At 39.3% G+C, this 17,138-nt stretch overlaps 1 protein-coding gene across 8 annotated transcripts in view; it reads right to left on the bottom strand.

The window, feature by feature from the left end:
- LOC127506226 (zinc finger protein 521) overlaps nt 1-17,138 on the bottom strand; it is a 97,432-nt gene that overhangs the window by 41,143 nt on the left and 39,151 nt on the right. For 7 of the 8 annotated variants that reach the window (XM_051882555.1, XM_051882545.1, XM_051882539.1 and 4 more), the window contains 2 exons: nt 609-4,057; nt 311-395 (listed from right to left, as the gene is read on the bottom strand). In XM_051882555.1, coding sequence (XP_051738515.1) covers nt 311-395; nt 609-3,701 — 3,178 coding nt within the window. In that variant the 5' untranslated portion in view covers nt 3,702-4,057. The remainder of the gene's footprint in view (nt 1-310; nt 396-608; nt 4,058-17,138) is intronic. The other variant, XM_051882515.1, reaches the window with a different exon arrangement.

A 17,138-nucleotide genomic window follows, 5' to 3' on the forward strand; every position in this document is an offset into this window, starting at 1 on the left:
AGTGTGACAGTCTTGTACAATTCCAATGAAAACTAAACTTTTAAAAATTAGAAGAAAATGAATTTCCAGTCAAAATGACCTGAGGAGAGGATGAAGCAAGTTCCCATGGCTGTTTAAAATCCTTGACTGTATATACAAGAGATATATTTCAGTGGGTTTTCCAGTAACATAATTAAGGTGTAATAAATAAAAATGAATCAGAACCAAATGGAAATAAAGGGAAAAAGGGTCACGTTGGGGTCACATACCCAAAATTGACATTGAAATATAATTAGCCATTTATTACAGATTCAAATTAAAACAGTCTTACCTAGCATATGATTGGCCACATGGACCTGAATGTCCCATTTACTATAAAAGACCATCTGACACTTGATGCATTGGTAAGTCTTCTTCTGAACAGTGGGGAAAAAAAGAAACATCAAACAGAGATAAATAGTGTTGGACAATATTGCTTAAACAAGAAAATACATATTCTTTGTACACAAAAACTCCTCTTTAATTAAGTAAATGGTACTACACAATAAATCTTTAACAACAATAATTATCACTACTGTATCGATGGCAAATGTACTGCATATATAGGTTTACTGTGAGGCAAACCTTACCTCGTCACTTTGGGTGGGGCTAACTCGTGACATGGGGGAGCCCTCGGGAGTCCTTAACTGAGCACCCTCTGGTGTTTGGTCTCTGTGTACTGTCTGCAGGTGTGCTTGAAGCTCTGCCTCTGACTCAAATTTAACATTGCAGCTGGAACAACGGGTCTTGGAAATAGAGGGTGATACTGATGAAGACGATGAGGAAGAAGAGACAGTCTTTCCCTTCACAGGACCAGGGCTAAGGCTCTCCACTTGGGTCCATCCAGCAGTTGGACCTATTGACATTTGAGACCCTTGATGCAACTGTTTCCCTCCATTTACAGTTGAGCTCTTACTACCAGCAGCATTGACACATAGTGTGCACAGGCCATATGTCAAACCATTAATGTCAAGTTTCACCAAGTCTTGCTTAGAGTGGAACTCTTTGAGACATGCAGCACACTTGACAACTTTCTGGCTTTGACAATGTTGAAGTTGTGTGGCAGCTGAACATGCAGTTGGTTGATTTGCAAATGCTGCTCCAGTCTTCTGCATGTGAAAGGTGCCGTGTATCTTAAGTTCGAGGGTTGAGGTGACAGTCTGCATGCAGACAACACAACGGAAACCAGTCAAAGAATTGCGCAAATCTGGATGCATCTGACAATGTTCCAGGAAGTCTTCCTCACTCTGCAGAGGTAATTTGCAAATCCGGCAGCTTCCAGTGTCCAGGCTTTTGCTGTGAGTGACCTTGTGTTCTGTCAGAGTAAGTAGTGAAGGGAAACGCTCTCCACAAATGGGACACATGTAGTGCTTGACAGGCCCTAGGTGTGTTTGCATGTGCTCCCGAAGTCCTCCCTCTGAGAAGAAAGTTCTAGAGCAGACATTGCATTTGTGGTTTCCCTTGATCATTTCTGCCTTTCTCTTGTGCATAGCACTCTCTCCTGGGCGAATGTTATGGTCACGAAGTTGGTGATTGGTTAGGAGAGACTCCATGGTATAGGATGCACCACAGATGTCACAGCTATACATGACCTCTGAAGTATCAAAGTCTTCTTCGCTGCCATCCTGACTGTTGCGAGACTCCCCTGGACCAGTTCCTCCATGGCTGTTGGTCAGAAAGCCCTGAAAATCTCCATCATCTTTGGCAACTGAATCACCACTACCTGACGTGGACCCATTGGTGCTGCAGTTCTGGGTCTTTCCCTCAAACACACAATGCTTTTCACGAAGGTGACGTTCTAGCAGATAGACAGCATGGAAGGCTTTGCAGCAAAAGTGACAATTGTACTTCTTGCTATGGGTGGTAATATGACACTGCAGCTCTACTTCTGTGCTAAAGGACTCAGCGCAAAAAATGCAACGGTGTGAGCAGCCCTGGTTTTCAAGGTGACTATGTTTGACATGCATTTGAAGGTCAGCCTCATGCCTGAAATCCCAGTTGCAAGAAGTACATCGGTATACCTTCTTCTCATTACTGTGCTTCACTGCAAGATGGAGTTGAGTTGACACTTTAGAGTCAAACACCTCCTGGCAGAGAGTACAGCGAAAAAACACAAATGTGTGCATATCCAAAAGGTGTTTCTGCAAGTCATCAACGGATGTGAATTGCTTGTCACAGCTTTCGCAGGTGTAGTATGTAGACATGATGGTGAAATGGACAGTCACATGTTTAAGCAGAGACTCCTGGTTAGGAAAGTCCTTGTTGCACTGTGGACAGGTTAGCTGTGGCACAACACCATCAAGGTGGGTCTTTAGGTGTGTCTGGAAAAGGTCTAAGCTGGTGTACTTAGCCCCACATTGGTTACAAATGAACTCACTTGAACATAAGGAAGTGCTGTTCTGTTTGAATAGTGAGGCATGTTCTACAGACACTGGAGATGAGGGGCTGAGGACTCGCAGAGATCTTCTCCCATTATTGATATAATTCAGAGCAAGAGGGATGTTCTTGTGGTTCTCCTTTATGTGCTTGTTAAGCTTCAGAACACTGTTAAAAATGGGGGAGTTGGTACAGTAAGAGCAAGAATAGATCTCCACAACAGGATCTTTTGGAGTGACCGCTAGAGGAGAGTCAAATTGCAAGCTTCCAGAGTCACAATGGGTCTGTCTGACATGTTCTTCTAGAGTGGCCTCAGTTAAAAATCCCATAAAGCACTTGGGGCAAAAGAATGCATTGCTTTCTTTGGTTACTGGATTAGGAAAGCCATGTGAGCGCCGTATGTGCTCTTGCAGAGCATTAAGATCTCCAAGCACCTCTGGGCAGAAGTTGCACTGTAGCAGGCCATCAGACAGGTTAGCAAGGACACCTGAGGGATCCTCTGCATTGTGAATCTGTTTCAGGTGTTCGTTCAAATTGCAAAGGGATGGAAGGATCTCCAAGCAAAACTGGCAGGTATGCGCCTGCTCTGGCTTGTCAGCATGCTTTGTTTTAAGATGAATCTGCAGCACAGCGAGGCTTGAGAAAACTTGTTTGTTGCAGTAAATGCAGCTGTATTCAATTTTTGGCTGTTTGGCAGATCGCCTACACACATCATTATGAATGGCCCTCTTTCTTCTCCCACGTGTCTTGGGGACTGTGGAAACGGTCTCCACCATGGTCGAACTGTCAACAGAAAGGTTAGAGTCTGGGGTAGTGCTTGAAACAGAAGTATAACCTACGGGCAACACGGAGGGGCTATTGCTGGACTCTGGTAGTTGGTGAATATCCATGTGAGTGTACAGCTCCTCTACAGTGGGGAAGTGCTCAAAGCACACAGTGCATGTGTTGCTTTTCTGGTCTCTTCCATGCACCTGATCAATGTGGCTTAGAAGCATTCCCTCATCACTGAATGGCTCGTGGCAATAAATGCACTGCAGACCAGGTTCTAGACTCCCTCCTACAGGAGAAGAACACTCTGGGTGGCTTTCTGCAATGTGCTTCTGCAGTTCCTCAGGCATGTCGAAACCCTCCTCACAGCGGCTGCATTTGCGTGTCTCTTTTAACCTCCACTCTTGAGGAGACATTCCTTTCGCTCCATCTTTCCCACGTTCATGCACCTGCATGTGTCCATGAAGTGAGTTGGTGGACAAGAACCCACGGCGGCACACTGGGCATTTATGGGGCTTGTTGGCAGCGTGTGTTTTCATATGGATCTTTAGATGATCACTGCGTGAGAATGCAGAGTCACAGTCTCCGCAGTGGTACTTTTTGTCACCAGTGTGAAGCTTGATGTGTCGGTCACGGCTGCGCTTGTGCTTAAACAAGCGACTGCAGTATGTGCAGCTGAAAGGAAGTTTATCTCTGTGACTCTGTTCGTGGCACTTAAGGAAGCTCAGGCGACTGAAGGATTTTGCACAAAACTGGCATGGGTAGGGTAGGCCGGCACCTCCTTCATCCTCACCGTATTCATAGTCATCGACATGGCCTGGAGATGTGTGGTCTTTACTAGATGGCGAGGATGCAGGCCAAGAGCAGGATGGGTCATCTTCTATATCAGTTCCATCTGTCAAAAACACCCAGAAGACAAGACAGAATGCGTTAACATTTTACTGTTTTGTGGTATACAGATGCAACAAGATGTCTGTCTTCTAACAAAATGGCATATGTGAGAAGTCTCTCCTTTCTATAAATCTCTCTCTCTCTCTCTCTCTCTCTCATATATATATATCAGTTTCAAGAAAAAGTATGTGAACCACTTGCAGAATCTGTGAAAATTGAGTTGTGTTAAACTGAGCTCTGTTCTTCAGAAAAATTTTCCAGGTCCTGCAGATTCTTCAGTTTTCCACCATCTTTTGCATATTTGAACCCTTTACAGCAGTGACTGAATGATCTTGAGATCCATCTTTTCACACTGAGGACAACTGAGGGACTCAAATACAGCTATTAAAAAAGGTTCAAACAATCACTGATGCTCCAGAAGGAAACATGATGCATTAATAGACGGGGGGTGAAAACATGTGGAATTTGAAGATCAAGGTAAATTGTATTTAATTTGTCTTCCGGGAAACATGAAAGTATCTTCTGTTGCTTCCGAAGGGCAGTACTAAATGAAAAAAAAATGTATATTTAAACAAAATAAGAAAAAAAAATTTCATCCTGTTCAGAAGTTTTCACCCCCCGACTCTCAATGCATCGTGTTTTCTTCTGGAGCATTAGTGAATGTTTGAACCTTTTTTAATAGCTGTATTTGAGTCCCTCAGTTGTCCTCAGTGTGAAAAGACGGATCTCAAAATCATTCAGTCACTGCTGTAAAGGGTTCAAATATGCAAAAGATGGTGGAAAACTGAAGAATCTGCAGGACCTGGAGAATTTTTCTGAAGAGCAGAGCTCAGTTTAACTGTTCAGAACAAACAAGAGACTCATGAAGAACCATCACAAAACAAACAAACAGTCGTAGATCATCCAGGTAACCACACACAGTATTAAGAATCAGTGGTTCACGTACTTATGAATGGGGTTATTTTAATAAATTCAGCTATTTTTTTTTGTCTTGTGGATTATATGTCAACATCTTTTATGTAAAATATCTTACTCAGGAGAGTACTAAATAAAAAATAACATGCATTTTGTATTATCTCCTTTATTTTGTTAAAATTATTCACATTTTCACAGATTCTGCAAGTGGTTCACATACTTTTTCTTGCAACTGTATATATAAAAATTTCACCAAAAAGTCCAAGTTGGTTGAATAATTGACTAGTTGGTTGTTGGATGTCAGTTTAATATTTGTATATGATGTGGATTTAAAGTGAGATGCGGTTCTCAAATAAGAGACGCAACCTCTCTGTGAGCATTTTGGCATGTTGATAGCACGTTGCATTTTACAGTGCTAACAGTCAGCACTGGAAATTACTAAATATGAAAGGTTTTGTCTCTTAAATTCATCCCATTTAATGCATCCACGATGGACATCACAGCACCACTTGTGTACAGATTCTCTGCATTCAACAGTAAATATCCAAACAGTCACTGTCAGACTTGAAATTGCCTGGTGTGAGTAGTGGTCACATTATTACATTGCTCCGAAAAAGTAAGTGCACCCCATGAAAAGCATTTTTTTTTTTTTTTTTTTTTACATATTAGGACTTAATATCTACTGGTGCTGATTTATAGTGTGGTACCCACTCCCAGGTGTCTGTCAGAACAGACAAATGACCACTTGAAAATAGTTGCAGCATAAAAAAGACTCAAATTGCTGGATGTTGTGCAATCACAATATTTCTAACCTAATAGTTATGAGCTTTTGCACACAGAGTGAGAATCACCCCATGAGTCTAAGCTTACACTGAATCATTCTCCATTCAAGACTGCATTTATACGGTCATTGTTTAACAAAATAAAAGGTCATAGTTATTACATATATTTTTGGTTTATTATCTGTTAATTACACTATTTGAAGGGCTTTGCTTAGAGTCCCTATATCCCTAAGAAATATGTCTGGTGGACATAACGCAAACTAATTATACAGGCCTTCCTTAAAACTAACTAGTTCTTCAGAAACACCATAAACTGGGCAATTTTTCCATATCCTCATGAATTGCCAATGAGGCTTTGCTGGGAAAGGGGAAGAACAAAGGGAAATGGCAAGGATTTATGAGACATCTTCAAGTAACCTACTCACATATTCATGTCTCTTCCATTGTTTTTAGCTCAGGTTCTGCCAGGGTAACATGCATTTATGAGCACTTAACCCATGGCAGCCTATCTTCAGGAAACAGATAACAATAGAGGTTGACCTGCTGTTCCTTTAAACACACAGCTTTACACAGCTCAGCCCAAGATACACATTCTGAATAATTCTCCCTTTTCTATTGACTCCCTTTCTATTGCACAGTTTAGAACTAAAAGCATCAACAATGCTCAATGTTAACACAAATGATTACCCATAATACAATGGAATACAGTCAAACCAAAATGTATTCAGACACCTTGAACATTTCATTCATTAATACAGTTTATTCACTGTAGTTTAAAAAAATGGTAATAAAATATGACAGAGTTAAACCGTGTCAGAAAAAAAATAATCTTAATTATGTTAGATAACACTTAAGCAAAACATGGTCAGGTCAAAGTGTTTTGGTTCCAAATTTTTATCAATTTTACTGGTAGTCCACTGTATGAAGAATTTTTGGGTATAATATGTCACAGTTTACTTTATTTTGCTATCCTCACTTACATAAATTAACTATAGTGTCCTGCACCCACTGATAAAAATATATAAAAAATGTCTGAATAATTTTTGGTTTGACTGTATAGAATAATGTACTTCTGATCAGCAAGAAAACTGTGATTTAACACATTTTAAGATGTCAATGTCAGGATTGTCTAGTGTCCATGAGCAAGTGTGTGAACACTGACTGATGAGATCAGAGTCAGGGCAAAAGAAAGCATGTTTTTATCTCTCTTTCTTGTCTTGTTTTTTTCCTTACTTCACTCAGATGAGAAATGTGCAGGACGCTAGCCGCCTGAGTAAATAAAAGCTAGAGTCTCATGGGTCCTCATTCCCGACTCATGGCAGCGGCCTCTGTGTGCCTGCCAAAGGGGATGCTGGTCCTGAAAACCTACACCCTACAGCTGAGGGTCTGTCTTTGTTGGCCTGCCAAAGCCTTCCTGAGCATCACTCGTCCGACATCCTGCCACTCTAGAGAGGAAGACCTCCATCTTATGGTCTGACGTTGGTGCAAGATTTTTATTTTTTAAGCATACAGTGCATGTAGCTCTCAAAGTAACCCATTTGTTTTGGGAACACAGCTGGAAACACTTTTGACATCAGCTTTATGAGTGCTTGGAAATTAAATAATGTATTTTAAAAGGTTAGTATAGCTGCTGATTATATATATATATATATATATATATATATATATAATATATAAAGTGTTTTTTTTTGTTGTTGTTGTTGTTGTTGTTTTTATTGGGCCAAAGTAGCATTTTTTTTCAGTATATACAGTACAAAATTATTTTAATGGCTTCTTTAGACCTTGTTTCTCTGGCTGCCAGAGAAACAAGTGTGCAGCAATCTTTAGAATTTTTTGTTGTTGTTTGAACTTCCGTTTTTGTGGTAGCTCTGTATATTTCCACGCCATCGCTGTTGAAGAGTAATTAGCTGGTGAAGTGGATTTACTTATTGTAGAGTTAACGACAGTTATCAATGAGTATTGTAACATTTGAAGCGGATGTCATAACAAAAGTCAGTAGACTGGGAAGATTTTAAAACATTCATAAATCCGTAAGATCTTACCTTCATGCTGTGGAAATACAAACCACAAGACAGAACACAATGAGCGCAGCGCTGAAAAGGGGTGGGGCTACATAAGGTCTATATAGATGAACTATTATAACTTAATTTTGGTAATTATTTATTGCTGGTAAACAAGTTACTATGTAAAAAGGTGCTGAATTGTCAAATATGTGTTTATTGTGTTACTTAGAGTTCCTTCTTTTAACATTTAGAAGTTATCTAAAGCCGGGTGCACACTGTACGATTTTGGCCACGATCTGGTCTTCTAAGACAAATTTTGAGAATCCTAAAAGATTCCTGTAATCCTAGGCTAAAATCTGTAGTCTTTGATCGCTAGTTTGACATGTTCACCGACATCCGTTGCGATCAAATTTTTCCTCCAACGAAATTCTGGCAGTGTCAGAAGATTTGGCGCACAGTCCTGCAGTGTGACTTCTCCTACAACAAACGTCAAATTGTCTTCGTTTTTCAAGACAAGCCGTGATTAAAATTAACGCTAGAGATGTCTTTGTTAGCCACCATTTCAGTCCCGTGTGTAATGCAGCTCACAGTCACCAAACGTGTGTGGGTTGATGATGAAACCCCGGACGAGTTTTCATGTGCACATCCGTTTTTAATGCGTCTTGACTGTCGTACAGTCTGACATAAATGAGGGCTGAGATCCCACAGTGTGACGTGAGGATCATGTTCGTACAGTCTGACAAGCAATAATTGTAAAGGACTGTTATAAATCGCACAGTGTACACCTAGCTTAAAATGTAAGGAGTGAATATGTCCTAAGGTCACCGTACAGTATGTTGCTAACTAACAGCCCACAGGTGTAGTCACTCAAAAGAAGGAAGTAGACAGGAAGAAATTACATGAAAACATGTCAAAACGGAAATGTCCTCATACTGAGGAAAATGTGATGAGCTGTGAGGGCGATAATGAACAGGGCTGCATTTCCCAAAACCATTGTAACTTAAGTAGTGCTTGAAAATCTTCGCAGAACTACGAGTGCTCTGAAGTAATCATTAATCCCTAAGTGCATCGTAAGGAGACAGCGTTATGAGGTCACCTCTAGGACAACTGGAAAATTGCACCTAAACTTTACTCATGTCCAGTGTGACTTTTTTTTTTACTTTTTTTTTGTTGCTTAAATTCATCTAACTTAATTCAATAAAGAAATAAGAATGAATAAAGAAATAAAATAAAAATTACATGACTGAACACAAATAAATTAGATTTTTGGTTCAGCCATTTTGCTGATGTCTCCACTTTTAGGTATGTGCTTGTATATATTTTTGTCCTCATAGCAAATGCACATCAGGTGAAGATAATTAGGCTAATTAGGCAAAATACAAGCGTGTGCTACAACGGACAGCGACACTTATGTAGAACTTAAAGCACAGCTGTATATGATCATGTTAAAGGGTTAGGTCATCCAAAAATGAAATTTCTGTCAATAAGTATGATCATCTTCGGAACACAAATTAAGATATTTGATGAAATCCAAGAGGTTTATCCCCAATTGAAAGCAGCGTAAATACCTGGCGTTTGGACGTAAACATGGAAGCGCTGAACTGCGTTCACTGCGTCAAATATGTACAAATGTGTCTGACAGGGTAGAGAAGAAATTGTTGAATAAAGTCATTGGGCCCTATCATACACCCTGCACAATGCTGCGCCAGGTGCGACGCAAGTGTTTTTTGCTAGTTTCAGCCCGATGCAGTTATCATTTTCATGTGCTGTGCCACATTGTTTAAATAGCAAATGTATTTGCGCCCATTTGTGCACCCATGGGTGTGCTGGTCTGAAAACGAGGTGTGTTCAGGCGCATTGTTGGCGCGTTGCTATTTTGAGGCAACTGAAATAGACTGCAATATTTTTTTTGTTATTTAAAGGGCACGTTAGTAATATGCGCCTATAGGCTATATAATGCATGTACACTCTGCTTGTTACACACACAGGGACGTGCAGCAGCACACAAACATTTTTAAATATTAAAAATAAAAGGATTCCTCTCTGGAGAAGCGTTCAGTTTTTCTGCTTGCAAATTCCGCCATGTAAATAGCGTATCCGCCATGGCACGCAACTGGCTTTTAAAGGGAATGGTTTATTGCATGTTACACCCAAAATGCACCCATTACTCATTAAGAGAATAGGGACAACCCTTTTAGACCATGCGCCAGGTGCTTCGACCATTTTTCCCATCGTTAAATTAGCAAAAGTGGATTCGGACACGACCTAAGTCCACTTGCGCCGTACGCTTCAGACAGTGCGTTTAGATCGTTAAAATAGGGCCTGCTGTTTTTGTTTTGTTTTTGCACACAAAAAGTATTCTCGTCGCTTCATAACATTAAGGCTGAACCACTGCAGTTACGTTGACTATTTACGTTGACTATTGTCTTTAGTATTTTTTTTGGACTTTGGAATGACGGAATGACGGTAATTATGTTGCTTTCTATCAGGGATAAAAAAAACCTTTGATTTCATCAAAAATATCTTACTTTGTGTTCCAAAGATGAACAAAGGTATTATGGGTTTAGAACGACATGAGGGTGAGTACTTAATGATAGAAATTTCATTTTGGGGTGAACTAACCCTTTAAAAGCATTCAGTCTAGAGGTGTCTGAAATAAAACACAACATAACTTAGTTCTTTAAACTGTATTTAAGCTGGAATATTACTTCCGATGTGAGGTTTCAACATTCGAAGGCTCCATTACTTGTGTAATATAGGAATGCCTTGATGTATTTCACTTGTAGATCAGCTAGAGGCTTTCTCCTCTTATCTACAGCCATCATAATTTCAAACAGGCGATGGCTAAGAATGTTTAATCTTGTTCAGGAGGCCAGTTACTGACTCTTCAGCTGTGATTGCATCATGCTGACCTAAATTCCCGGACCGCTGAGAAAAACATAATCTAGCCAAATATCACTAGAAAAGAATTTGTTTCCAATAAACCAGTAAAATAGTTTTCAGTATATTTTATACCATTGTTATGAGACCTGATTATGATTAGTTCTAAAAATCATTCTAAAAGAATAGCAGTCAACACCACAACCATAACGATAATGGCACAGAGAGAACCGATATCGTTGGAATCACTTTCGGAACTATTTTTTTCCAGCTGATGAACGATTAAAAACATTGACAGCAAATCAGAATCCATCCTGTTTTAAAGAGCTCAAGCATTTTAAGAGACAGGCAACATAACTGCAAGTACTTTACATGTGCTTTAGAATGTTAGTAAAAATTAAAAACACAACAAGAGGTTATTAAAAATGTACTTATTACAAATCGCACTTTCTAGAAGTGTTAAGAATTAAAGTGCACTCTTTTTAAGTTGCCTTTTGTTTCATTAATATTATTACAGTTTTTTTAACTATATACTTTTAAGATTTGTAGTACACTACAAGTGCACAATCAATACAATTGAGCACTCTTCTTTTTCACAGGGGTATTGTGAGATCAGAGCACTGGCGTCTGATATAAACAGCTTCCTGTCGACCACAGGAGAGCAGCAGGACAGGTTTGTCGACATTTACACATGTGCCCCAGCACACGCACTAACACTTAGTCAGTGTCCCAGAAATCACACAGCACAGGTGGACACTCAGAAAGACAGAGACAAATGAAAGATTGGGACGTGAAAACTAGGACAGTCACTCATATTCTCCAGATTTACTGTGCGAGAAAACATTGATCGAGACTAAAACTGCAGACTGCCGAGACCTGATATTGATCAGAACGCCTCTGCATTCCTTCAATAAAGGAGAAATATCTTTTTTAAAAGCTGATTGCAGAGATTTTTAATGATGATCAATCACAGGACAATAATGACTCATGATTGAAAAGGAAAACGGATATTTTCGACTTAATACTGACTTCTCTTTGCTTTAGCAAAGCTTCATCAAGGTCTTTGTATCAGCTCTTTGCTCAGTTATTCACCTCGTCCTCGGGCTCATCTCAGCGTGTAGCACTCAGGGAGTGGAAGTGCTGTTGAGCAGGTCAGGTATGAGTGAGCAAACAGGAAGGCGGCTCTGCCCGGGGCCTTGGCTGGGTCTCTGTCCCCTGCGGCCCACCGGGGGGGAGGGCAATCTGTCCCCCAGCAGAGCCCTGCCCAGCCCGCTTCACTGATTCACCCAACCTGAGTGAGTGAAGCAGCACGGGCAGTGATATACAACAGTTTGTGCTTGGCTACAACCAATACAGGCAGCCAAAAAAAAGCAGATGGATAAGCCAAACAAACTCCAACTGCTCATAGCAGTTCATATGTCTGTTTCACACCAAACACATTTCCCAGCATGTCTTGTTTCCACAACTTCAAAATGGCAAACAGTGTGTTACGTTTATTGGTATCAGGAGAAGCTCTAAAGGGGGCACGAAGGGGGACGGTGACCCAGTGTCCATAAGTTTGCTCTATTTATTTATTAATTTATTTGAGGGAGAAACATTTTACTTAATATTCAACAATTTGCATGCTTGTTTGGAAAATAAGGCCTCAGAAATAGATTAAGATCTTAAAGGGATATAAAGTCACCAAGAAATATGGAATATTGCAGCATATACAATAAATAATTTATTTGTGCAAATCATGTTTTAAATTCATGTGTCCTCAAAATGTTTAATCAAAATAACTTCCCCTCCCTCTTGCAGCGACATCACTTCTCTCAAAATCAAATTAATATTCATGATCATTCACACCCTCCCCACATAAGCCTTCAAGACACAAAACATGTCTTACAAATTTTAAATCAATATATTGTTTTATGTGAATGAGTGGTCAGGATGATTTTCACATCGTTTTGAAGCAAAAATTCTAGGCTACAAGATAGATTTTTCTAAAGTCTTGTGAACAAATATTCAGTATGGGTTTTATGGCCTTATTTTAGTGACAATTTTTTACCTCAAAAAATCACGCATAAATGTCATTTTCTCAAAACTACAAACTTTTACATACATGCTGCTCACATATTATTGTAGCAGAGTTTGATCTGAATACAGTGTAATCAGACTTTTGCCATCAAAATGTTATAAGTAACAGAAATAAGCACAAATGTCAGCGCATGTCAAAACACCTCCAGGGCCCAGAAAACACCTCAGACCCCAGAGAGATAAGGTTACATTTTATTTTTAAGTGTCCTTATTACAGTGTAATTATACATTTAAGTACTGAGTATTAATAATTAACTACATATTTTTTACTACAGGGTGCACAATTTATAGTACGTATTGTTCCGAATATAAGATTACCCTGATTATAAGATGAAAAAAAATGTCTTATACTCAGAACAATGAAGTATTTACTATAGTAACTACATGTAACACATGTAACAAGGACACTGTAAAATAAAGTGTTACCAAAAGTAAATGTCAAGTGACATTTACACAGAACTGCATAAATGGAAAGACAAATAGTATCAGGAGGCGGATGACATCATGCGTAATCTGGAAAAGTCTATTTATAAATAAATAAATAAATACAATTAAAATTCAGCACAGTAGGCTGACCCTTCACCCTGGATCTGATTAATCAGATTAATACTTAATACTCATTCCAGTTTTACACATCTCAGCTGAAACATGACTAAACACAAGGAAAAAAACATGTAGAGGAAGAGGAGAGGAGGGAGAAGACAAAAAAAACAAGTGTCAGGCAAAGAGTGTGTTTTTCATGCACTCCTGTCTGAAATGTCAGGATGAATTCCCCATCAGTGTGAAGATGCACTGACATGCTGCCAAGCCTGACCACACACATACTGCATTCATTAATAATTAGATTTGGACAAAGGTGAGCAAAACTCCTTGTCAAAGCTCACACAAATATCAGTGATGGAGGCATGGAAGACAGTGCCTGAGTTTGGTTAAACTAAAGCTGACCATAATGACACATACAGCGTTTACTGAACATCTGATGACTAATGATCTGAAAAGATGGCAAAGTAGTTGAATAATAGTTGAGTAGCAGTTAAATTAAACATACACTAAATATTGTTACTGTATTTATTCTATGTATTATTATTGTAGTTGTATTGTAATAATTGTGAAGAAATGTAAAAATGTTAAAAAGCAGAAACATATTAAATTATTATTTGTTGCCTGTTGGAAGTTTTTGCATGTGTACTGATTGTATACTTGAAACCCTAAGAGTACATTATATAACTACACAAGTAAAGTTTGTGAACAAACATTTATGCTTATATGCAGATGAAACTCACGGTTATGGTAAGGGGCGTGACATTTCCGGAACACGCTCTAAGCGGTTCACCAATTACAACACACTGGGCCAGCAAATCAATCAGAGCACATTTCGTATTTCGGAAGGAAGGGCTTCATCGAAACAGGAACTGAATAGAACGTTTAAGACAGACTGGGAAGAGAGGAGCTTAATGTAAAATATGTGAAAAATAATGAGTTTTTTTTAACAATCAAGCATGAAAACCTATTCTAGTACACCCTAAAAACAAATTCAAGACTTAGTAAAAGGGCATAATAGGAATGCTTTAAAACAAAGATATGTTGTAAAAATATTGCATCATCCAGCTGACTTTTGCTGACAAATAAACATGAATTTTTTGGTCCTGGTAACAAGGAAAACGAGAAAACATTGTTCATTTACATATACTAACAATACTGTAACAATACAAAGCAGGTTGAAAATTGGCAAAGTCACACTTTAAGTTCGTTTTTTTTTTTTGTTTTTTTTTTCCAAAACGTTTTTCTTTTTGGCTATCATGGTGGGGAATGTCCTTTGACTAACCCTACCTCTACACCCAGAAACTAAGCCTTACAAAAACCTTGCTGCATTCTTACATTTTCATCAAGACATTATTTAGTATGTTTATTAAGCCATTTTGCTCAAGAGGACCGTTGGCTGCTCCCAATAACGTAGCTGATTTCAGGTTTTATTATCCTTGCGGGGACATTCAGTCCCAACAATGTGGAGAAAACCAGACTCACACACTGACGTTCTGCTTTGGTCTTTTTAACTGCACATACTCTAATCCGCTCCAGATGAACAAACATCTCTGTTTCTCTAAAGTCATATTCATATCACCCTCCCTTATTTCTCACTACATAAGAGAGACACAAGTGCAGACAGACAACAGATACAACAATGAAAAAAAAACAATATTCACATCATATTGGGATAGATATATATATATATATATATATATATATATATACACTCTATTGCCAAAAGTTTTGGGACGCCTGCCTTTACATGCACATGAACTTTAATGACATCCCATTCTTAATCCGTAGGGTTTAATATGGAGTTGTCCCACCCTTTGCAGCTATAACAGCCTCAACTCTTCTGGGAAGGCTTTCCACAAGGTTTAGGAGTGTGTTTATGGGAATTTTTGACCATTCTTATAGAAGCGCATTTGTGAGGTCAGGCACTGATGTTTTGTGAGAAGGCCTGGCTCGCAGTCTCTGCTCTTATTCATCCCAAAGATGTTCTATCGGGTTGAGGTCAGGACTCTGTGCAGGCCAGTTCCTCCATACCAAACTCGCTCATCCATGTCTTTATGGACCTTGCTTTGTGCACTGGTGCGCAGTCATGTTGGAACAGGAAGGGGCCATCCCCAAAGTGTTCCCACAAAGTTGGGAGCATGAAATTGTCCAAAATGTCTTGGTATGCTGAAGTATTAAGAGTTCCTTTCACTGGAACTAAGGGGCCAAGCCCAACCCCTGTAAAACAACCCCACACCATAATCCCCCCTCCACCAAACGTTACACTTGGCACAATGCAGTCAGGCAAGTACCGTTCTCCTGGCAACCGCCAAACCCAGGCTCGTCCATCGGATTGCCAGACAGAGAAGCATGATTCGTCACTCCAGAGAACACGTCTCCACTGCTCTAGAGTCCAGTGGCGGCGTGCTTTACACCACTGCATCCGACGCTTTTCATTGCACTTGGTGATGTAAGGCTTGGATGCAGCTGCTCAGCCATGGAAACCCATTCCATGAAGCTCTCTACGCACTGTTCTTGAGCTAATCTGAAGGCCACACAAAGTTTGGAGGTCTGTAGCTATTGACTCTGCAGAAAGGTGCCGACTTCTGCGCACTGTGTGCCTCAGCATGCGCTGACCCCGCTCTGTGATTTTACATGGCCTAATTTACATGGTCCCAATTGCTTCCACTTTGTTATGATACCACAAACAGTTGACCGTGGAATATCTAGTCGTGAGGAAATTTCACAAATGGACTTATTGCACAGGTGGCAACCTATCACGGTACCACGCTTGAATTCACTGAGCTCCTGAGAGCGACCCATTCTTTCACAAATGTTTGTAGAAGCAGTCTGCATGCTAGGTGCTTGATTTTATACACCTGTGGAACACCTGAATTCAGTGATTTGGAGGGCTGTCCCAATACTTTTGCCAATATAGTATATGTGTATATACAGTATACATACACACACACACACACATTGAATTTGTATGCATGACAAGTATTAAAAGCCACATACAGTTTAGTGTGTGTACTGCTGTAACATATCTGCAGTGCTTCATTAGGATGCAGAAAATGGCATCTACACGTACCCATTGCATAAAGTGACTCTAACTCCATCTATTCTTCAGGGTTTAATTACTGTTTCCCATTTTCGTCCCAATTCCATCCCTAGTGCTGTGCCACACATGTTTATGCCCTACAACAACTACAGAATTCTTTTACAGCTTTTCACATATTTTAAAGTATATGAAGAATATGCATTTTGAGCTAGTCATTATCGGTAGCCTCAAAGATGTACATGTGTGTACATCAATGAAAAAAGCCTATGCTGAAATGGTGTTATTTATTTTAAATCCAATATATAAGCAACTGAATTCTGTTAGCAATCGTGTGTGTGTTTCATTTAATGTTTATTCTATTTAGTTGACAAAAATGTATATCCAATTTGGTCTTGGGCATTTTTTGGAACCTTGAAATGTTTATGAGAGATGTAAAAAAAGCTACATTTGTGACCAAATTATTATTATTATTTAAATGAATTGCTTGATCCAATTCACAAAACCAGTTTAAATTATTTGCTCACATATAGGACTGGTCCAGTTCAATGATCTGGTCATAAAGTTCTTTGTTTCCTTACAGAAAGCTATCGTATGATTTCAGAAGACTTGAAAGGAAGCTTGAATGCTCAAGTCACTATTCTTTTTAACTGCATAAGGGAAAAAAAACAAAACAAAACAAAAAAACACTAGTAGTTACATACTTCAAAATTTCCACTCCTTGAACCTATTTGTAAAGACCTGTGTGATGCCAACTTAAGATTTTCAGATATGCTTTGCATAAAGCAGGACTTACACTGAATGAGATTGTTGGCTTCGATAAACAAACAGATTTAGTATATGTTG

This window comes from Ctenopharyngodon idella, chromosome 2, assembly GCF_019924925.1.
Source record: "Ctenopharyngodon idella isolate HZGC_01 chromosome 2, HZGC01, whole genome shotgun sequence".
Taxonomy (NCBI): domain Eukaryota; kingdom Metazoa; phylum Chordata; class Actinopteri; order Cypriniformes; family Xenocyprididae; genus Ctenopharyngodon; species Ctenopharyngodon idella.